General features: G+C 40.4%; 1 protein-coding gene across 1 annotated transcript; it reads right to left on the reverse strand.

The window, feature by feature from the left end:
• Window positions 1–2793: 2793 nt before the first annotated feature.
• On the reverse strand, window positions 2794–3321 carry LOC147887756 (disease resistance response protein 206-like). The gene has a single exon (XM_087393214.1). It carries the CDS (start codon window positions 3319–3321, stop codon window positions 2794–2796), a length of 528 nt encoding a protein of 175 aa, XP_087249340.1.
• Window positions 3322–24033: the final 20712 nt, after the last annotated feature.

The following is a 24033-nucleotide window of genomic DNA, read 5'->3' on the forward strand; positions in this document are numbered from 1 at the left end:
ATTTATAACTTGAATAACATTTTCAAGGCCTAATCTCTTATAACCTTGGATAATACACCATCTAGACTTCTTTACATGTGAGGCATCAATTGATGTGTGGAAGGCCTCCCCACGTGGCGATATAACCACCACATTGAATAAAGCATGGCGTTTTATGCTTGTCCACCCGTCTGAGACAATTGTGCATCCGGTGTTATGCAGTTGCTTAAAATTGTCACAATTTATGTGCTCTTTCTCTTCTGCATATGCCTTATCTAACAATGACGTACACAATGTGTGTAAGAAGGCGACTTGAAGCTCGGCCCATAGTTAGCAATGCAATTCCATGCAGCTCTCATATCATTGTTATCAACCATACTTAGTGGATATCCTAACCATAAGATTGATCTACTAAGTACATATTGTGCATTCTCGAAATCTTGAACCCAAATGCTCTCAACTATAGTGGGTTGCCTCAAGCTACGAGTAGCAGTTGCCGATCTAGCTTCACGAGCCATAGGTCACGATCTATCTTGCATGCTAGTCTCCACACAAGGAGTTCTAGCATGGGAGCCTGCAACACTTGTACTTTCGTCACCGTGTATGCTTACAGGCTCTACTCCACTTATACCTTGACTTTCCCAAATTGATATTCTTCATATTTTTCTAAAAGCTTGCAACTTCTCTGTCCAGGTGTGAGCTATTGCAGCAGCTCCTGGGGTCGCACAATGCTGAATGCTCTTTCTTGAGTCACCAATCAAGTGGTCCCTTATGTGAGGTGCTCCCCCAAATTTTTGTATTCCACAATACTTGCATTTTCACTGAACGTAGTCACGAACATTAATAACAAAGTCCTACTCTGGACCATGTGATTTACGTTTTTCCCCCTGTGCACATTGAACAACTCTTTGAGAGGATTGCGACACCCCATAAATCCTCTCCCCGTATCTTGGTTAACAACCTCACAAGGTGGATCAAGCATTGGGGTAATGTCTATTTCAGCAATGAGATCCTCTTCTACAACTCCTTCTTCAACCCTGGGAACATTTTCAAGCATATGGATACTAGCATGTGCATGACTCAATGCATCCACACTTTGCCTCGTCTTGAAGATTGTGGACGAGCATTTCTAATTTCAGGCATTTTTTATTGTGCATTTGTAATCGCAACACGTGCCCTATTTTTGCTCAAATCATTGCCATCTTGTCTCCCCCTTCTCTCCATGCCTAAGGCCCTTAGCTTAAGAGTCAAGACTGCTCACTAACAATTGCATTCATTGGCACTCATGATCGTGGTCCACAAGTTTCCCCAAATGCAAGGAGTCGAAGTATAGACCACCCTCAAGAACACACAACAAACACTCGCATCCACTAGCCCTCATGTTCGTGGTCTACAATTTTCCCAAGATGCAAGGAATTGGAGGAGCAAACCACACCCATAGGTATAATGAATGCTGAATCACTCTAACCCACTTAGCCTTACAACTATTCAGATCCAAATCATGGTTCACTTTCTTTTCCAACTTACCAAAAGGTTTATCAGGATATGAACCACAACCAGATCGAATGACGAACCTCTATCGCCATTTTTACCAATATATAGCCTCGGCCCGCTCGAGAAAGTGAGAATCTGCAACCCACAGCACCACCGGTACACAAGACACTACCGGTGGTAGTACTCAAATTACCGATAGTAATATTAATTATCCTGACGGTGTATATTATCGTCAATATTTACATCGCCAGGATAACTAATTTTACCGTCGGTAATGTGAGTACTACCGTCGGTAGTGTCTTGTTTACCGGAAGTACTTTTATCCAATTTTTCGGTGATTTTTTTTTATAAACTACGTGATCACGTTGTTTTCACGCTACGTGGAAGAGTAATTAACGAACACAAATAACCCATTAACATAAACATGAAAGCGTGAACGTAATCCTTGAGTGAGACATTCACTCATTGGCCAACTTGAGTGGTAAATTGCCTCAACTTAGGAAACAAGTGTGCAAGGCCCTTCCACTTAATGGGATTGAGATTATGGCAACTCCACATAAGCATTGGATTCTACTTTCGTCTCTAACTGAACCATTAAGGGTCTTTCTTCACGCTGTCGATACCAAGGGAGTAGTTTTTATACTCACATCAGAAAAAGAAAAAGAAAAATGGTGTGGTGTCTCCATCAGAACTTGATGTGAGATGCTCAAAAGTCAAGATGTCTCCATTGAATGGTGGACTTTCATTAATAATAGTTCAAGCTAGAGTTCTACATGGAAGGTCTCCAAGAGTGTATCTCATCAAAAGATACTTCGTGACTCCAAGCATTTGACATGGGAAATAGATAGCCTTCTATGTGTTTGCTTAACGAAGAAGAGACTCCAAAATTCAAGTATCCTAGCTTGAGAGAGAGGGAGAGAGAGAGAGTTGAGAGACAAAGCACCCGTGCTTAGAGAGAGAGTTGAGAGAAAGAGAGAGAGAGAGAGTTGAGAGTTATTACACGCTTGCGGCCACAAGGCCATTACCTTTCCGCTTGAACCAGCGACATACAATCGCTAACAGAACAACATTAATGAAGTCTCTCATCACCTTTCCGCTTGAACCAGCGACATACAATAGCTAACAGAACAACATTAATGAAGTGTCTCATCCCATGGACCGAGCACGGAGCATCTTAGACTGCCGATGCTATTATTGGAATGTTTTGAATACAAATTTTTGGAAACGACCACAAATTTTATTCTATCCATCGCCCCGGGCCCCAGCCCCGGGCTTAAAGTACCAGAAGTTGACTTTGGTTCTACTGCAGTCCGTCTTCGGCTAGTCGTCCTTGAACGTAAATGTATACATAAACCAGAAGAAGTTGTTATTGTTGCTGTCCACACCAAAGTTGAGGGGAGTAGTATAAGCAACTCCTGATGTTAAAGCATATGCGCCTGTGCCTCCTACGATAGGCTTACCGCTATATTGGCCTATCTCTTCCAAACCCACGCCACTGAAGGTTCCTATGGGAAATGTATTATTGATAAGAAACGTCTCGCAAACAAACACGGCGCCACCAGTTTGCTGTATGAAAACATACGTGCCTTGGACACGGCCTATCAGGTTAGAGCTCAGATTTTGCTGGGCAAGGAGGGGCATGTCGAAGCAGTAGGTGTGGCCGAAATTGAAGGGCTGGGGCTGTGCGGGCTGAGAGCACAAGACGGTATTGTAGCCAGTGGTGCTATTGGGGCCCTGAATGGAGAGATAGTTGTAGGCGGTGAAATTGCGAAGTGCAAGGGCGCAATGGGAAGCAAGTAAGCCAATAAGCAGGGAGATAGCAATGGAAGGGAGTAAGGAAGGAGCCATTGTGAGAACTTGGCAGCTCAAACTTCAAACTGAACGTCAGGAGTAGCTCAAACGCAGGACTGTGGACCTTGCTTGAGAATGGACCTGCTACACGTTCTTATATAACGCATGCAACTGCAATTCCAGCTCAGGGCGAGCTGTTGTTGAGTTGCTGGCGTCCTCGGTTTCTGTTTCTGCCTGGCTAGGTGCATTTGCGATTTTGGGTACTCGCTTCATTTACAATTGGTGATCGGTAACGTCACAAAGGTTGCTTACGCAGCCGCACGATCGGTTACAACAGATATGTATAATGCAGAATGCAAGGTTGCTTATGCAAATACAGCTGCACGATAGTTAGAGGTATCAATAATGCAAAATGCTCATCATAAGCACACCTTGAGCTGGTGACCTGTACTTTCTCTTGCAATTGGCGAAGTTGCTTTCTCGCATTTGTAGCAGGCATGTTCGCACGCACAAAAGTGAAAGCCAGAAGCTATTATTTTCCTAAGCGTTATATATTGCTTATCCCATACTTGTCGCAATAAGTCAATGAACAACTTGGGTGTTTATCCGTAGTTCAATCAACAACTTTGGGCCTTTATTCCGTAGTTCAATCAACAACTTGGGCCTTTATCCCGTAGTTCAATCAACATACTTGATGCAAAAAGTCTATGAACAACTTGGGTCTTTACCTCTTTTTCGTGTACTTTTGCATTTAATACTCTTATCAATGTTCACTATTATCTCCACAACTTTATTCCCAATGTTGCTTAAACCTTTTAACTAATCTAATTTCTTTTGCCAAATCATGAAAGGGTTGACCCAATATTTCAGGTCATTCTCCTCCTAAATGTTTGCTCCAACACCCAAGTCAATCTTAAGTTAATCAAATTATTTCGTTTCCTTTTTCTTTTATTACTTAAGCACTCAATCTACTACCATGAGCTCTTATGAAGCCACATGATGTGATGATTTAGAAGATGGGCTTTAATGATTTCTCATGGGATCCACAAATTTTAGAGACTTATCGAAGATGGATCAATAATCACAATGAAACCAATTGCAAATCTTGAGTATGGTACAAGAAAAGTCATGTCTCCCTGCATGAAGTGCTAGAGTGCAGTGTACCTCCTTCCAATGCACACTATTGTTGGGTAGTATCTTTGTTGTTCATTTGGGTAAATTAGACTCATTGTCTTTCCTTTTTCCCTCGCTTCATAAGCTTGGTATCTATCTTGCAGGTTCACTGATCATCATGGCAATATGTAACTTGCATAGCTTGCAAGAGAATGAGATAAAGGCTGCAAGATAGGATACTGGAAAGCTTAATCATGGAATAAGGTGTAGATTGAGGGGTGACCTGAAAGAATTGGCATAGTATTGAAATAGAAATAGAAGACATGTTTTGCAATGTTTACAGAGGGAGAAATAATAGCGATGGTAGGTGCATGCATTTGAACATTGCCATTAGAGCAAAGAACACAAGTTATGGTATCATAATTAGTGGGAGCATTTGAGGTAGCAACATCAGGCCATTCCGATGACTACCAATCTCGAGTCTTCAAAAGCTTTTGCCTCTACCTAAAATTCATAGAGTGACAATTCTACCAATGCCTCAGGAGATGCTCGCCTAGGATGAGTTTACTCTCTAACTTGAGGGATGGCCTACACAAAGTCTCGGGGGGGTCACTCATCATATGTAACCCTGTCATGTGAGTTCAACAAAAGGATATATTTTATTTCTAAATTTTACATAAATAAATATCCATAAGGGACTATTTAAAATAGTTTTTGAAAAAATTTACAGATTTGTATAGAAAAGGGGTACATTTTATTAATGAAAATTTACATATAAGGGACAAAATAGTCCTTGAACGCACGTGATATAGAGGGTTTATACATAGTGACCCCCCCGAGCATAAAGTGAAAGGTGTACATAACTTAGATCAACTAGGTGCAAGCAGAGTGACATTACCTATATTAATGTCCCATGAAACAAATGAGAAATGGCTTCGATGCAAAAATTAAAGATGTTGTCAATCAAAAGAACCAACATGGCTCCAATGATTGGAAGTGATATAGCTCCATGTCGATGTGAGCAGTCTATGGGCATGAACATAAAGTAAGAAAAGGATGTCATTGTTGCTAAGTGACATTGTTCTAGCATAACAACCCTATAGTTTATCTAAATAAGAAGGACATCTGTAGAATAGGGCAGAGATGCAAGCAGTTTGAAGATCAATCATATAATGTATGTCAATAAATGTCATTGCAATAAGCTAGGTTGCCTTGGAGCTCATGTGATTGTCCTAAATCAGCCCAATGGTTGAAATCATTGTTTGGTAATAGCTTGTTGATTTTCAACATTTTTTTTTAGTTAAAAAATTCATATAAAGCTTGGTCATACGGAGAACAGATGCTACCAGAAGCTTGCAAAACAGCAAACTAAGGACCATGCTAGTTGGGTTGCAGCCGCCACTACTAGTGACGATGAAGATGACGAACCTCCGACACAAGTCGAATGCTCTCACTGCTCAAATCCGACATCTCTCTCTCCTTCTAGAGGACGATGGAGATGATGATCCATTTGTTTTCTAAGCATGTTGTATTTGGGTACTCTACCCTGGGGCTGTTTCCAAAAAATGAATGCAATAAATCATGTGTGTTAAGTCAATAAAGTTTCTCTACCTTGGATAGTCCTCCTAGAATGATGTATGGGTTTTCTATGGTGTGTGGCTCCATGTCCCTCATTAGTTCCTGGAGCCAGAAGAGGGGTGTACTGTGGGAGCCATGTGTTGGCTTTGATAGGTCTATTTATCAGGCCTGGCATGTGAGGTCCAAGATGTTGGTGCATTGGTCTCCTAGACCTCTGAGTTGGTCATGCATCCATGCATGATGAGCCATGCTAGGTGAGCCTCTGAGTCTATACCATGATGAGCCTCTGAGCCATGCTAGGTGAGCCTCTGAGCCATGCTAGGTAAGCGTCTGAGTCTATACCATGCTCACTAGCCTGTGAGCCATGCTCACTTGTTGCCTCCGAGTTAGCATGAAAGCCATGTTAGTTCTAGACTGTCATTGCACAGTCCGATGACCTTCATTGTCGTTTCCTGTTCTTGGTTCCATTCTAGTAGTCACTCACCTTTCTTCCATGCGGGGGTGTTAGGAAATAGAGTCAAGTTGAGTCAGTTTTGGTTTGTTCTAGTGATTCCTAGTGTGAGTTTCATAGTACTAGGTGTCTAGGAGTGCCATGTGTCATATTGGGAGTTATCCCATACACATTTGGTACTTAGTGTGTGTATGCCTATCCAAAAAACAGAGAGCATAGTGGCTGCTTGCAACTATAAGTTGCATGAGTTGGATATGTGTAAAAGACTTTTTGATGTCCAAACACAAATGTTGTTTTCTTTCAAGTTTTGGATATGTTTTATCATATTTAGGAGGAATTGAAAATATTATACAAAGTAAAAAAGACTTCATAATATTTTGATTCCTCCAAAGGATGTTAAACATATCCAACCTTGAGGAAAAATAGCATGATTGAAAAGAACTTTAGACATCTTCAATTCTTAAAGAAGAATCAAAATAGCTAGAGGATAATTGAAGGAGAAGCAATGTTAATTGTCCATGCATTGCTACATCCAAGCCACATGTATGTATACTTCACATATATTTTGCATCATATGTCGTGTTTTGCATAGGGCCAAACTTGACAGGTCCCATTTAGGGGTAAGAGCCATATTGACAAGCCATATATGTTCCAGTGGCATCATTCACCTACAGAAAAGAAAAATAAATAAATTTCACATGTACTGTGTTTTGTTATAATTTAATTGATGTTCTTTGTGTGCCCAAAAGTTTATTTTCCATTGAGTTAATGTGATTGTCCTAAATGAGCATTGTGATTTCTTATGTTCTATTTTTCGTTATAGTTAACGAGTGTTCTTAGCTTGCCCAAATCGCTTTTTCAACTAGCTCAATGATGGTTGAAACAACTCTATCTTTTCATAATTGATTTATGTTATGAGTGTGCCACTAGCCCATCCGGTAGGTTTAAAATCATTGGAACAACATGTTGTTATAGTTTAACTATTAGCTGAAAATCACTAGTGGTCGACATTTAGTTTATGTTTTTAGTGTGCCACTAGCCCAAGTTAAACCATACCAATGGTTGGAACAACATGTTATTCTAGCTTTAAATTAATTGTTTAATTTATGTTTATGGATGATAAGCCTAACCTTTCAATCAGGCAAAGAAGCTTTGAGCATTGTAAGCCCCAATATACCAAGAAACTCAAATTTAGAAATTTTCTTATTGCAAAACACACATAGACTTTAATGTAACCCAGCAAGATTTGAATGACTTAAATGCATTCATGCTAGATCATTGCTTCTTGGAAATAGATGCACATGTCTTGCAAATGAATGCTCAATTTATAGCCCACTTAGATCCTCGGCATGTGTTGCAAGGGAGAGAAAGTTTGGTAGCCCAAGTTCTATGTGGGAGCCAATTCTCTGTCCAAAAGGGAGACTCCATTCAATGCATTCATGGAAGATGCAAACATTGTGGTGTGAAGGTGAAACAACACATTTGTCTAAACAAAATGAGGGAAGAAAATCTCAAGAAAATCTTATTTCTATAAAATGGAGGATATTTGAACATGTTGATGTTAAAGGATGAGATAAAAGAAAGATGGCTACCATGGATTTTTTTATCGAAGCTATACTTTTATACTAATATAAAACTTTGGCAAAATTTTATCAAGATAATTTCTTTAGTTTCATGATATTCAGAAAACACAGTAAGATTTTATATATTTTCTTTTAAATTTGTAAAGTAAAGTATGTAAAGTCTAGCAAAACCTTTAAAATTTTTGCATAAAAGTTTCAAATATTGGCCTATGTTTTAACTTTTTTATTTTATCAGGGCATATAAACTTCCAACACCAATATAAAAGTTTCACTTCTTAACAAAACTAATATGAAAAAAACATCCATGATGGCTACCACAGCATAGCTCTAGCAGGTGATTCGCAGGTTGGTGATTAATCGCTTGTGGTTGAGAAAGTATAATACGGCTTTTTGAGCCTTACCCATAGCAACTTTGAAGAACATGGTCTCAAGTGTCTCCAAGACAAGGTCTAGAAAGTGGCATGATCATGATGATGCCCAAATATGTCGATGCTAGCGTTCTTTGATCTGCCAATTATGATGGTGCAAACCATTTTTTCAATGCCATCATAAAACACTTGCTGCATCTCCTCTTTCATCCTATTGTAGTATGCATCAACATGTTGTTTCCGATAGCATTATACCTAGGCATTGTCAAGCATGTGCCAGCTTTAGCGACAGAGGCCATGGCTTTTTCCCAATGTGGACTTTGCACCATGCTCAACGAATATCCGAGGCAAGAGATAGCTTCAAATACATCTTGTTGTGCCTTCTCGATGTGTTGTGCTTTAAAGGAAGCTTCTAAGGATTGTTGTTGCACACCTGTATGCACATTTGAACGAGGCACATTATTTCATTCTCCTCTTTCCATATGCACATTCAAGCAATTTATCGACTGTTCAAGGAACCGTGTGCCACTACTAGGCACAATTGCACTTTGTGGGCAACTTTCCATAGTTGCTGCTGACTTCTCACCTAGGGATCTAAGACGGTGACACATGATTCTTTCTTCAATTACAAGTTGAGACTGGTGGCATGTGACTATGTCATCCACAATTGTGTCTGCACTTGTAGATGTTTCACCACCCAAAATGGCTACCACTCTTTCCACTCTCATACCCTCTACACTTTCTGATCTGCCTTTGAGGATCACCTAGGAAGTGTTTGCGCATTCAAGTACCTGAAACCGTGTACTCTTCGTGGCAGATATTACACCTCCACTTTGTGGCACTTAGTATCGTAATATAATCACGTGCTTTTGCAAGGTTTTACCCTTGTTTCACTGGATTCATGTTCACGTCGTCTATATACACATACCAACGAATTAGTAGTGTGCAAAGGTTTCACAAGCATAAATTTTGTTTCTTAATATGTTTCAAATTTATTTGTCTTGCCTTGATCAAATTTATTTGACAATACGTCTTGCATCAAAATAATCATTTCACTCAGCCTTATTCTGCCAATGCTCTATAACTATGCTAGACCTCGAGACAGAGCACCATCCAATCGTCTTGCCCCCTCTCGACATAATTGGATGGTAATAGATGTGGTAATCTGCCTATGGACATAGGCGTGGGATGGCAAATTGCCTTTTCCCATGTCCCATTCTCTCCCGAGTAAGCATCTATCTACACTATGATCATTTGTGACATCATGCTCTATATGTAAATGTCTGTATTTGACACACGCTAGTGTAGTAGCTAGCAATTCTTACATCTATGTGACAGTTCTCACACTCACAATGACATATGACACAGCTATTTCAAATATTTAAAAGCATTTGATCACATTACCAATAGTCCTAAATATTCGGACTCAGATCATGTATCATCAAACAAGGTACGTATTGAAACTAGCAATTGATTGATTTGCGATTCCCATGGTCCAAATCAATGTCACATTACATTGGCATAGTCGCACATGTTAAACGTTCATTCATTTACATCTTTAGGCTATACATAGGGTACTCTACTTTCTTCATGGTCAACCCCTCGTAGGATGGCAGCAACAGGTTTGACACTTGGTCACTCACATCTCTTTATTTGTTTTTCTTCATGCCCATCAAATGTTTTCTTATCCTCAAGGCAGATACTGTGAACACGTGGCTGCAAAAGTTACACATCCACTTCTGTCAACCAAACATTATAATAAAATCCTGCGAATTCGCAACATTTTTCCCTTGTCCATGAGCCTTGTTCTGTGGTTGATGTTGTCCTACCCTATCTTCTCTATCTGCCATGATTGTTGTCCATGTAAAAGAGATAAACCATATCAGATCATTAATATGTTTTCAGTAATTCAAGACCATGTCACTAATGTGTCATCGAAAAATAATGTTAGTGTGCTAGACCTCGAGACAGAGCAACCATCCAATTATCTAGCCCCCTCCCAACATAATTGGATGGTTATAGACGTGGTAATATACCTATGGAAATAGGCATGGGATGGCAAATTGCCTTTTCCCACGTCCCGCTCTCTCTTGAGTAAGCATCTATCTGCACTATGATCATTCGTACATCATGCTCTTTATGCAAATGTTGGTATTTCACACACACTAGTTGACAAAATGGGGATCATACTAGCCTAATCTATCACTTAATGAGCATAAAGATCACGACGAATCAAACCAACTATTGATAGACATGGGGAGATAAGAAGTATGAAACACTCAGTCTATTCCAATGTGCTATATTCAACCATACATGATAGGCCTCTTATATAGAGAGTGCCCTTTGAATAGTCAACCATGTGGGATTCTCTGATCCACATCTCTCCTTATGGTTATCCGTGATCCACATCTAGTCCACATCCTAGGGTGGCTACTTTAATTCTTTCATATACCATACCTTTGCCTTTAATCTATGTGCTCATGGTACCATATCTCAACACCTCCCCTTGGTGCCATGATCCATTGGCTACTACAAGGTGGTGAGATATCAGTTACAAATCCATCACCTCCCCTTAGTGCATGCATTGCTACTTAAGGTGGTCAAGTGTGGTTTTTACATGTAAATACCTCCCTTAGGTGCTTTCATAGCTACTCTCAGGTGGTCAGGCTTGATTTACAAACGTGTGGGCTAAAGGTGGCAAGGTTGTTGCTTCTCAATACATGTTGTCGATGTCGATGTCTTCGTTGCTTGATGTAGCTTGATGCATGATGCTTTGTTCTACCATGTGCCTTAATGCTTTATGTATGGATGTCATGTTCTATGCTATGGTCATCTCATGCACTTGTGCTTTTGGCATGCTTTGTGCATTCATGCATTGTTTTTCCATTTGTTGCAAAGGTCTTACCGATTGATTTCTTTCAATATTGGTAGTGTCTAATTTCTAATTTGACAAGTGCATAGATCTTGAAAAGACGATCATTTTTCCTTTTCGGAGCATGTCCAAATCCCTATTGGATTGCAAGTTACGGCTTGTCAAAGATTCTACGAAGAAGAGGCCTTCGATGATGTGGCATGGCTATTCACATGCTGCTTACACGCTGTGCTTGGCAAGGGGTTACTATGCTGAGGTGGCCCTGTGCCATGTGGCAGTCTTTTAACCAATTGTAGTTAACCCGAGATTTAAACAAACTTAACTATGGTCATGCTAACTCATGCAACTGAACCTAACCCAGCTCGATTGGTGAGTTTAACTTAACCAGTCATACTTAACTAAGGTTTAAGGTCAGCCATGGTAAACCTCAATCCTGCCACGTGTCAGGCAAGGAGACGCTAACGTGGAGAAAACGTTTATTCTCTGTTGGAGTCTCTATCTCTGCTGAACGTTCGTCGCATCTCTGTCTCTGTTGTTGGAGCTTCGGGCTGGGGTTGCGCTAGCTTTTGGAGGTGCAGGAGCTGTCATTGCTGTTGGAGGCTGTGTTGGCGTTGGCTTGGGAATGCCAGGTCTGAACTCAAACAGCTCTCCTTTTGGGGGGTCGGTGAGCTTCCAGAAATGGAGCAGGGAATTGGGAGTGTGGGAGGCTGTAGCACACTGTGGCAACAAGACTTTGTATAGTCTTTCTTGTGCTCAGGAGCTACCACAAGAGCCTGTCGTAGGAGCTATGTTGAGTCTGCGTTGAAGAAGGCGTTGGCGATGGCACTAACTGCAATTTTTCAGAGCCGCTGGGAGGACGTGTCTGCTACCTCGCTCGCTATGTGTTGGACGTGTGCGTTGAGCTGGGCTGAGCGTGGAGACGGAGAGCTGCTAGAGGGCACCACTGCCATTGCTCGGTGCTGCACTCCGTTCATTGCGTGAGGCTTGGAGCTCGTGGAAACCGGGATAGAGAAGCCATGGAAATCTGCATTGATGGCCGGCTATAACAACAACTCCTAAGGTATCTACAGGCGAACGTTTCCAAGCTAGCCGAGATGTTGTGATTATGGCTGATGTAGCATCCTAGAAATTCTGACGTTTGGCGCAAGGATAGAACGTATGGCTGCTGTAAATCTATAGCCAGTCGTTCGCAGTTTGCTTGAGTATTCTTGACCAAATGAGAGGGGTAGAAAAGTAGGGGAGATGTGGCTTTTTTACTAAGATATGAGACCTTAGGATGGCATGGCCATTTGCTTTGCTTCTCTTCTCCAAATTTTTTCTTTTAGACATCGATTAATAGTTTTTGGATTGTCTCTGTTCTTCTTTGAAAGTGATTTGAAACTAAATTCTACCTCCCCTCTTCCTTATAACAATGGTGGCATATAGAAAGCTGGGAAATTTGTTTTGTGGCCTCTCGCGTTTCACCCTGCACTTAAGATAGCATATAATTGTAAGATGTCCCAAAGATCTCCACTAGGATTATGCTCATTCTGAGAGAGAAGTACAGAGTTCTTTTGGTTTGAAAAGCTAGAAAATTCTTTGATGACAAAAACCACCACTGAAAAAAATTGATCTCTCTATATCTCCTAGGCTATTACATTCCAAAAGTTTGTCCTTTGTAGGTAGTGCAAATTATAAATGTTTCTTATTGTACTAGCTTGAGAAGGGATTATGCAAGAAAATCATGACGTTTACAAAAACTCTAAAAGGTTGTAAGCCTTAAGACAGATGGCACTCTTGGCATTATTCCTAGTGAGATAATTTTTAGCGTGAAGGGTTGGCAATTTAACGTCACCTCACAAGAACTAGTGTGACAAACCCCTACTCTACACTTCCTTTGTCACACACCTTTGAACTGGATAGAACCTTATCTACATAAATACGGATGGAAAATCTTGAAACTCCTTGATAATTTCTTTGCTCCACAACTCCTTAATCAAAGTGATTGCAGAAAAAGATGTAACTAGATGGCTCTGATACTAGTGAAACATCATCACACAGAGGGATCCAACTTCGTTCTCCACCCATCCAGTGGACTCTCATGCTCCTCTCCTTGCATCTCTATTGATAATGTCTATATTTCCTCATGTTAATCTCTTGAGGAACGAGGAGCTCTCTAGAGTCCTCCCTTGAACCCAGCACTTGCTAGATGGCCCTATACTTAGTGCCATGTCTCCCAAAGGGACCTTAAAATTTAATCCCTCTCATGGGCTCTCCTTTTCACCTCTCATTCATACCTAAGACTAGGTACCCAAGCCCTCTAGTCCCACACAATGCGTGTTGTTGAGCCCTCTGGTTTCTTACCGCACCATAACCAAATAGAAAGGCTCCACAATTATGGATGACATAACTCCTTTTGTCACAAATTCTTTTGGTTGCCTCATATACAACTCTTCTTTTAGTTATCCATTAAGGATTGTAGACTTGACACCATCTGATGCAAGTGTAAACTCATACTACAACGAAGAGAAAGAATAAGGTGGATTTTTTAAATCCTTGTGACTGGTGCAAATGTCTCCTTAAATTCAATGCCCTCTTATTGAGCATATCATTTTTCCACCAATCTTTCCTTTTACTTTTGTACATCCTTGTGAGCTCTATGCTTGAACTGGTAGATACATTTTCATGCAATGGCATTCTTTCCCTTGGGTGCTTCTTGCAAATCCCAAACTTCACTCTATAGAATACCATTATACTCTTCTTTCATGGCATCAATCCATTCCTTGGATTCTCTTGCCTCTCAGAATTTAATAGGCTCTTTGACTTGAGCCACATAACACCTATAAGCTACTTTAGTTTTCTAGGTTTCATATCATTGACAACGCTAATCTGCTTCATCCACGGGCTACTTTGCCCAACTTGGATGATGTGGCTTCTTGGTTATTACTCACCATGAGATGCATTATTGGTTGAGAATTTGGAAAATTTCTAGGAGTTGCAACCCATTCTCTTTACTAGTTCTACTGATGCTAGGTATCATTTCATCAAATATTCAACATTTTATGGATGTTTGCAAAATAGCTTATCTAGCATTTTCCACATTCTATTTTGCTTCTCTTCCATCTAACTCCTCATAAACATGATGAAAAGGACCTTTATTTACATTCTCATTAGAAACATATCACAAGAATCATATAATTTATAAGAGCTATAAGGTTGTATAGCTTATAAGCTTATGTTCCTATGAATACCCAAGAAAACTGCATTGGATTCACACTTACCCCTCTTATCCTTTGACATGTCAACATAGGTAGTTGTTCCAAACACTTAAGATGTAGGACACTTGAGTTATATCTACTCCATTCTTCTCTAGTGTAAATCATTAGTAGGGTCTTGGTTTAATAAATAAACCACTGTGTAAATTCTTCTACCCAAAACTTGTCAAGCATGTCCTTTGTTTGCATCATGCTCCTGGCACACTCAAAATGGTGTAGTTCTTCCCTTCCATGGCTTGTTGCTGTATTTTAGGCAAGAAAAAAGCTATATGTATTCCACATTTCTTACAAAGTCCACTAAAGCCTTAAGATGTATATTCCTCCCATTGTGTTGTATGTGGAATCTGATCTTTTTTCAGAGGTTGTTTTTTTATTATGCTTTGGACTCAGGTATGTTTATACCCATTCCATGAAAGGTTAAAAATGATGCTGTTTTAGCTTTGGTAGGAGGGGGCAATGCGCCCCCTAGGATTGTCACCTAGGGGTTCCAAGGGGGGCCGACGAGGCCAAAAATACATGAAAACTGGTGCATGAGTTGTGTGGCCAAAATTTTACGGTAAGGGTGTGGCTTAAATAGAAAGAGAGTAGTGGATATACCACTTGAATCTTGTATATTCTTGCTTGCTAAATTTAAAAAATACAAGATTGTTTGTTTCTCTGTGGGCATAGCCCACACTGGGTGAACCATGTATATTGGTGTCTCTCTTTCTTATCTATTTTGTGCACTTCCTATATAGTGTATTCTTTGCATTCCTCTTCTTGCATTGTTTCTTTGTTATTGTGTTGCTCCTAACAACTGGTATCAAAGCATTTGTTTGAGCAACATCTATTGACTCATTTGGAAGAAGGTTCTAGTTCAAGTGGAAGCAATAACAATAGAAGGCAAGTTAAAATTTGAGAAGTTCAATGGACTCTAACTACCCACAGTGAAGATGAAGATTGAAGATTATATGTACCAGAAGGACCTTTTCTTGCCATTAGGTGGGATCCCAAAGAAGCCATCGAGTATGTTGGTCGGAGGTTCTTGATAAAAGGCACTAGGAATGATACGACTATGTTTGGGAGCGTCAATGGCTTTCAACATTCTTGAAAAGAAGACAACAAAGTACTTGATGAGCAAGCTAGATACATTGTATGAAAAAGCCTTAGCTTCTAACAAGATATTTCTTATGAAGCATCTATTCAATTTGAAGATGTCAGAAGGTGAGTCTATAGCTGATCATCTGAATTAGTTCAATATGAATACAAGCCAACTAAGGTCTATAGGAGTAACCTTCAATGATGATGTTCGAGCTCTCCTAATTTTGTGCTCATTGCCAAAAAGTTGGGATGGATGGGTCATAGCTGTGAGTAACTCTGTTTCTGCATCAAACACTTTAAAGTTTGACGATGTTGTTGTTGTTCTCCTTGGTGAGGAAATGCGACAAAAAAGCACAGGTGAAATATGAGGTAATGCTTTGACTCCAGTGAATAGGAGAAGAAAAAGAGAGAGAGGAAAGAGACCAAGACATTGTGACAATTCAAGAAGAGGCAGATCCAATTCCAAAGGGAACTAGGAGTGCTGCCATTGTGGGAAGAAAGGACACCTGAAGAAAGATTATTGGTTGTGAAAGAACAAGGAACAAGATGGACAATAAGAGAATACATAGGAGGCAATTGTAGCAAGTATTGTGTTGCAAGATGCTGGATACTATCACTAATGCATGGGTTGTGGACTTAAGTGCTTCATTTCATGCTACACCTTGTATAGGGAATATTTTCAAGACTATGTTCAAGGTGATTTTGGAGAAGATCATTTAGGTGAGGATGAAGCATTGAAGGTTGTTGGAAAGGGAAAGGTGTTGATAAAATTGCAGAATGGAAACCAATGATTGTTAAAGGAGGTAATGTTGAGGATCGTATGAATTGAACCATAGGTAAGGAAAAACCCTAAGCCTAACCCTAAGGGGTTCTCATGTATATATTCATGATTATGTTCAATACAAGATAGTGTACATGTAGCTATATCGTGTGCACTCCTCTCTCTCTCTCTCTCTCTCTCTCTCTCTCTCCCCACTTTATCATGGTATCAGAGCACCAGGTTCTGCCAAGCCCTTACTTCTTGTCAAGGCACCATGCCCTCCTTGTACAAGGCATCCTCCATCTTTGTGTGATGCTGTTGGAATACTGAAAGGAAAGAGTAGAGTGGACACAAAATCAGAATACTTGCTTTTAGAATGAAGAAGAGTGAGGTCCTTAAGTAGGCACCTCATACATGCTCACTGACATCACTGATGACTTCAGAGCTCCACAATCATCTCCTCAATCTGCTCCTAGATTCTCTCAATCATCCTATGTGGCTCTCCACCACCTAACTGTGCTTGTGGGCACCTAACTGTGCCTCTAGCACTCACACATAGAAACATAAGGTGTGCCTGAGACATACACCTTGAGATATCCCAACAAACCCCCCCTCAAGGAAATGCCTCAGGCTATGTCAAGGATACATCTAGTCTCATAGTTTCTCATGCCATCTCATGGTGGTCAAGGATAAATCTATGGCTAGGTTCTCATGCTAGCAAGGGTTCCCTTGGGTGTAAGGTAAACAAAAAGGGATACAAAAAGACCTTCCAATGGTTATCTCCCCTGCATGTACATGCACACAATGTCTGCAGCAGGTACCATGGAACAAAACATACACATGGCCTACATCATAAGGTGACTAGAGGTGTTTACAAAACACACAAAACACAATAGTTTATTTTCATTCATTTTGGAGGACTATCCAGGCTGAGTACCTTGACATAAAAAGAGAGATATGGAGCATACATAGAGATGTGTTTAAAATGCATAATCTTCAAAGGATGCCTCATCTTGTGGAGGCTCATTAACTGTAAGTAGATTTGCATTTTCTGTCTTTGCTTCGGCTCTACAAAACTTCTCATGATGGTTGTTCTTGCCACAGTGCTTGCATGGATTAACTTTGAAGCATTCCTTTGAAAGGTGATTTGTCTTTCCACAGTGATTGCAAGGAGTATACTTGCCCTTCTTGACTTTTACAGCATAAGCAGTGTCATTGCCTTTCCTTAGCTCCATATGCCTTTCTTCTTCTTGGAGAGCAGAGATAATGCCTTCAAGGTTAGGATTAGGAAGATTCTTCAAAGTGCTAACAATGTGATCAAAACTTTCAGGCATACTCTTAAGTAACACTGCCATAGCATCATCAGGGGTGATAGGAGAGTTGATAGAAGCTAATTGAGTCATAAGACTCCGCATATAGTTGACATGAGCAGCTAAAGTAGTATCACTTGCCATCTTTAATTCAAAGAAAGAGATTTTAAGTGATAGTTTAGAGATGTGAGAGCTTGCACCAAAAATCATGTCTAGCTTCTGCCAAGCTTCCGAAGGAGACTCCAAGTCAGAGATATGGTGTATATAATCATCACCTAGAGCAAGAGCAATTATACCATATGATTTTTCTTCTCTAGCTGGATCCCTTGCCGGTCGTGTCGGTGTTGAGGATTCTCCAGCATTGGAGGCTGTAGAAGAAGCGGTAGGAGTGGGTTTGACAAGTCCCCATAAGTTCTCCCGCATCAATGCAAATTTCACCTTCATTTGCCATGTATGGAAGCCCTTTCCATTGAACTTCTCAATATTAAATATGGTAGCCATGAGAGGGTCTAACCCAGATATTGGGCAGTGTCTATCTCTCTTACAAGGCAAAAATAACTGAAAGACTTCCAAAATATGAGCACTTGATGTAGCAAATAGTAGTGACTAGATTTCAAACAATGATGCTTCTTCTTACATGCTTCATAGAAGTGGGTGAAATAAACACTTTCCAATCAAAACCAGGTCTAGCAAGTCAAAACAAAACTGAATCCACACTTGTACTGAAGTTATTGAAAGCTTCAAAAAACCAGAATTGCTAGAGTAGCATTTTATGTAGCATCATCTTCAAAAACTTGTCCAAAACTGTCAAAACTGAAAAGCTGAACTTGGAGGGCTTGTAGCTCACTCTTCAAAGCAAGGAAAAGAGTGCTTTCTAAAGCAAAAGAAATCTCATATACCAGAGAAGGTCCAGCACAGAGGTTGGATGAAATGGTGCGCACTTTTGCCCGGGAGAGTTGCTAAAGGCTGAAACTGAGTTTTGACGATTTCTCCCTCGTTACTGAACCAAATGACCTGAAAAATGGCTCAAAATCTTCGTCTTGAGGTCGCCCATCTACTCCTAAGAGGGCTTAGGCAATGGCGGAGCAGGCAGGGAGTATTGAGCAACAGAAGAAATTCGTTTTTTGGAGAATGGCAGCCACCACAGACGTTTTTTCTTCAATTGCTTGCAGGTGGAAGTTCGCCCATACTAGAGGAGTTTCCAGCTCAGAGGGTTTGGGCAATGGTCGTTTTTCGGTGGAGAACCAAGCTCTCAAAGATTTTGGGAAGAAAGAGGAAAATGGAGAAGAAGAAGATGAAGAAGAAGATGATGATGTGGCAGAAATGGGCTCAAGGGGGATCAAAGGGCTTTGATACCATGTTGGAATACTGAAAGGAAAGAGTAGAGTGGACACAAAATCAGAATACTTGCTTTTAGAATGAAGAAGAGTGAGGTCCTTAAGTAGGCACCTCATACATGCTCACTGACATCACTGATGACTTCAGAGCTCCACAATCATCTCCTCAATCTGCTCCTAGATTCTCTCAATCATCCTATGTGGCTCTCCACCACCTAACTGTGCTTGTGGGCACCTAACTGTGCCTCTAGCACTCACACATAGAAACATAAGGTGTGCCTGAGACATACACCTTGAGATATCCCAACAGATGCAAGGTCCATTCTTGGTATGAGAGAGTTTCTATGAGAGATTGTAAGCCCTTTTTCCATCAAGGCATAGGCCCTCCTTCTAAGGAAACTTCTTCATTTCTTGAGCTCATCTTCCTCTTAGTTTTAGTTCAATAAGCTCTCCATTCCTCTTCATGGAGCTCATTTCTATTCTTATGTTACTTGAGAGGGTTATGTGAGTATCATTTCTGAGTTCTTGAGAGAATCTACCTTCAAAGGTTGTGTGTGAGAGAAAGGTTTTTTATCTTGCTACATCCATTTTATTTTATTTTGCTCATTTGGGGCTAGTGTTGTGGCCCTCTAGCTCTCTTTGAGTAACCACATACTGCTACAAGCAACTAAAGTAGTGTCAAGTTCTAAAAAGGCTACAATGACCTAAGTTGAAATCTGACTCCAAAGCTCCTACAACTGCCTACAATAAGTTTGCACATTTGCATGGTTTTGGCTAGCATTCATCCACCTACTGCCTCACAATGACTTAACAATAGCACTAAGCAACTCTACAAAAAAGCAAACAGCTTACAACAAAAGCAACTTCAAATTGACTACTATCCGCCCGGCACTGCTCAAGTGTGCGATGTCGGTCTGTCTGCCGATTTAGGCCCCTTCCCTTCTACTTTCTACTAACACTTTCCCATGTAGGTAGCAAGCCCTACATGCAACATACTCAAAGGCAGCAAGTACACAGCAACACCTACACCAAAGCACATCAACTGCCTCCATCTTGGGAGCACCATCTTCTAAGTGCTAGGCCATGGCCATCAATAACTTCTCTGAGTTTGCGCATGGCCGGAATTAGGGTGGGTTTATTCCCAGAGGATAGCTATGCCCACAATGAGAATCCATTAACAATCACCAAAAGCTTGCCCATGGGGTAGATCTCCCATGAGCAGATAACGCAGCTTCCCCACAGGAGACTATAGCACAAAGCAACATCCACTGCCTAGTGACACGACAGTGCTACTTGCCCTTTCCAAATGGCTCTATTCCTAGCTCTACTCCAACCGACCAATAAGCATCCAAGAGGATCTCTAACCAGCAAACTACATCTACAAGCTCAAGTGAACTCTACAACATAGCAACCGATTCAAGCAACAGGACTCCAAATGGCAACCCTAAATACAATGATCTTCAATGCCATCTGTGCATCCATGCCTTCACCAATGCAGCAAACAAGCGTGCATCCAAAGTAGCTTTCAGCCAACAAAGCTCGTCGACCTCACTCAACGCTCTCAACAAGCAACATACAAGCTCACATAGGTGATGAGAAATATCAAGACAAGCTCACTCGGGTGACTCCTAAGTGGTGCAGCCCAATGAGCATCAATGACCCAACTCGATTAGCAGCACATCCAATGCCTCTACACTGCTTCAACTCCTACTCCTGCAACAGCACACACAGAGACCATCTCCATTGATACCATGCCATCATCGTAATTTTCAACCAATATTTCTTCTCACCAAGGTCTCAAGCCTTAGCAAAAAGCCATCTGGTAGTTAGGGTTGCACCAAGATTCAGTTCATCAAACTTTGGTTAGTCAAAGAGGTTAGTGGTAAGTAGTACACGTGGCAAATAAAACCACACCCTAATTAAGTCAAGCTAATTGTGGGTTGAGTCAATGGTCATGTTGTGCCATGTGGTAGTCTTGTTCAAAGTCGCCATGTTAGTTGACACGTGTAAGCGTGCACATCAGTAGGTGACATATCAATAGTCAACATCAGCAAATTGCCACATCATTTGCCCAATCAACATGCACAGTGAGTAGTGCCATCTAAGCACATAGTGCTACATAAGCACCTTTTTTGTAATCATCATGTGACCTCTCATGCCACATCATCACATGTGCCACCTCATCAATTTGGACCCTTCCTTGGACAAAGTGTGGTGCAAATTTGAAATGCCCATAACTTTTGATCCAAAAGGCATTTTCTACATCCTTTACACAGTGAGTGCCTTAGATATTCTTCTTTATTTTTCTAAATGTCAAAAGAATTCAATCCTCATCATCAAAATGACCTCTTGATCCATTGCAGCCATGTAGCAGATATAATGAACAAACTAAATTTTATTTAGATATTCTTTTTTATCATGACAAAAGAATTTGAACAATCCTTATCCATTGCAACCACGTAGCAAATATAATGAACAAACTAAATTTTATTTTGCTACATTTGCCGCTCCAACATGTAGTCTAGCTATAGACTAGCACATCCTTAGAAGAGATTAAACTCCACCAAGAGAATTAAGCCATTGCTGTATTATCCAATTGTTTCACAGGTCAACGTTAGTCCCTTTGGATCTATCATCAGTGTACACATTTACATAATTGACACCCGGCCAGTCTCTTGGCATTTGGCAGTTTAGCACATGAGTGTGACACTTGGCAAAGTTCTCCTCCTTGGATTAAGGATTGTTATTCATCGTGCACACACATATGACACCCTTTTACAATCATACTTATTGGCTATTTTTTGGTGTTGGTTCCTACATGCATACACATCAGACCCCAGTGGCAACTTTCATATAGTGCTCCCAGGTGTGTTATCCGAACAGGATGGGTGTGCCACTTAGAAATCAAATCAATAACACCTAGGTTGAGGCGCATGGATAGTATTGTGCCCATAGGATATGATTTTCATGGTCGATCACGCATTATAGACCGTTTTTCTCCTAGTCTTATACACCACCATCAAAAAACGTGCTCCCAGGTGTGTTATCCAAACAAGTAATTATAGGATGGATGCACCACTTTGCATGCAAGTCAATACCACCTGGGTTGAGGTGGTGCAAAGTACTGTGCCCATTAGATATGCTTTGCATTGTCAATCAAGCATTAAACACCGTTTTTGCCTTAGTGTCATGCACAACCATCAAAAAACACGGTCCTAGGTGTGTTATCTGAATAAGTACTTATCAGATGGGTGCGCCACTACAAATATTATTGAAAACAAGCATATCATGGCCTATTTTCAGCTTCAAGCGGATCTAACCACAAGCTATGAAAAAGAGGTAGACCACAAGGAGACTGATGACATGGATGATGATCTCGAAGATCATAATGTCCCACATGATGATGATGAAGAGATGGACTTGCATGACCCAATCAGAGAGAGGTTGGTGGATGAAGAGAAAGATGATGATGCCTTCCATGATAATTATGCCACTGAAAATACTTAGCGGTATGAACTCTCTATTTCTCAATTAAATACCATCTTTTAAATAAGATTTAAATTTAAAGATAATGAATCTAATCTTTCATGCTTGTTTGTAGGCAATAGAGGGAGAAGAAATGGATAAAGTAAATATGGAGGCACTCCCTTCTACTTCAATAGTGCAACCACCCCTAACTTTGGTTGAAGAATCCCATGAGCAGAAGAGCCTTGAAGACACAATAGAAAAGTAGAATAACCGCAAACATAGAATACAAGCTATGACACAGACCCATTCTGCAAATTTGGCTATGTTGGATAAAATGGAAAGATCATTTCAAGTTAGGCTCATTTTGAAACAAGAACCTCAATATTTCAGATTTGGTAGAGTGGAGGTTTCAATCCTCTCGAATCCTTTAAAAGAGGTTAATGACAATGTTGTCCTGGCCATCCTCAGGTTTGATACTATCTTTTTTTTTGTTGCTATTCAATCTTTTAATGAAATCTAATGAGCTAACGTTTCTTTATTTGTTGGTGCAGTGTAGTTATATCTCAGTTTCCTAGTGTAGTGCAGAATCGTGTCTACATGCTTGATTCTCTCCTTTCTTCTATACTTAGCTTTCCTCAAAAGACGATACAAGATGTTTGTACCTTGTTAAACCCTTTAAATTTAGATGGGGTGTGAGTCATCTTTATGCCATATCATGAGGAGTAAGTATCAACTCCAACCTTATTTTTACTATTTCTTTGGCAAGATTATGTTAAACAATAATGGTTTTTAATTTGGACGTGTAGCTCACATTGGAGTCTAATCGCTTGGGACCTTAAAGTCAACCATTTGCAGGCTATCATGCCAACTCCCCAAGGTAACTATTCTCTTAATATTTTTGTTACTTTCTTTTTCTGTATCTTATGATCATGACATATATCTTTCATATGTCATGATGGACAGTGCTGCATATCAGCTAGTATCTGCTGTCAAAACAACAAGGTAGTAACAAGACCAAGTAGAATTCAAGTGACGTCTACCAGTGGAGCAAAAATATGGGCATAGCTGTGGGTGGAGAGTTTCCTACAACTGCATGTTCACGTTTTTGGACGGTAGTGCATAACACAAGGGAAAAGCAGTGTATAATGCATGAGCGACAATGCAAAGCATATCCGATGGGCACAATACTTTTCAAATGCCTCAAACTAGGTGGTATCTACTTGCATGCAAAGTGGCACACCCATCCTATAAGTACTTGTTCGGATAACAAACCTCGGAGCGCATTTTTTGACAGTGGTGCATAACACTAGAGGAAAAACAGTATATAATGCATGATCAGCCATGAAAATCATATCCAATGGGCACAATACTTTGCACGTGTCTTAACATAGGTGGCATTGACTTACATGCAAAGTGGGGTCCCCATCAGTACTTGTTTGAATAATACACCTAAGGTATAAATGTTGTTTAGTGCTTGATTGGCCATGCAAAGCATATTCGATGAACACAATACTTTGAATGTGCCTCAATCTAGGTGGTATTTAATTGCATGCAAAGTGGCATGCCCATTTGATAAGTACTTGTTTGTATAACAC

This window comes from Dipteris shenzhenensis, chromosome 22 (assembly GCF_047967505.1).
Source record: "Dipteris shenzhenensis isolate YYH24624 ecotype China chromosome 22, Dip_SZ_1.0, whole genome shotgun sequence".
NCBI lineage: Eukaryota > Viridiplantae > Streptophyta > Polypodiopsida > Gleicheniales > Dipteridaceae > Dipteris > Dipteris shenzhenensis.

Excerpts from the sequence above, each read along its gene's own strand:
- LOC147887756 (XM_087393214.1), bottom strand. The coding sequence starts at position 3,321 with ATGGCTCCTTCCTTACTCCCTTCCATTGCTATCTCCCTGCTTATTGGC.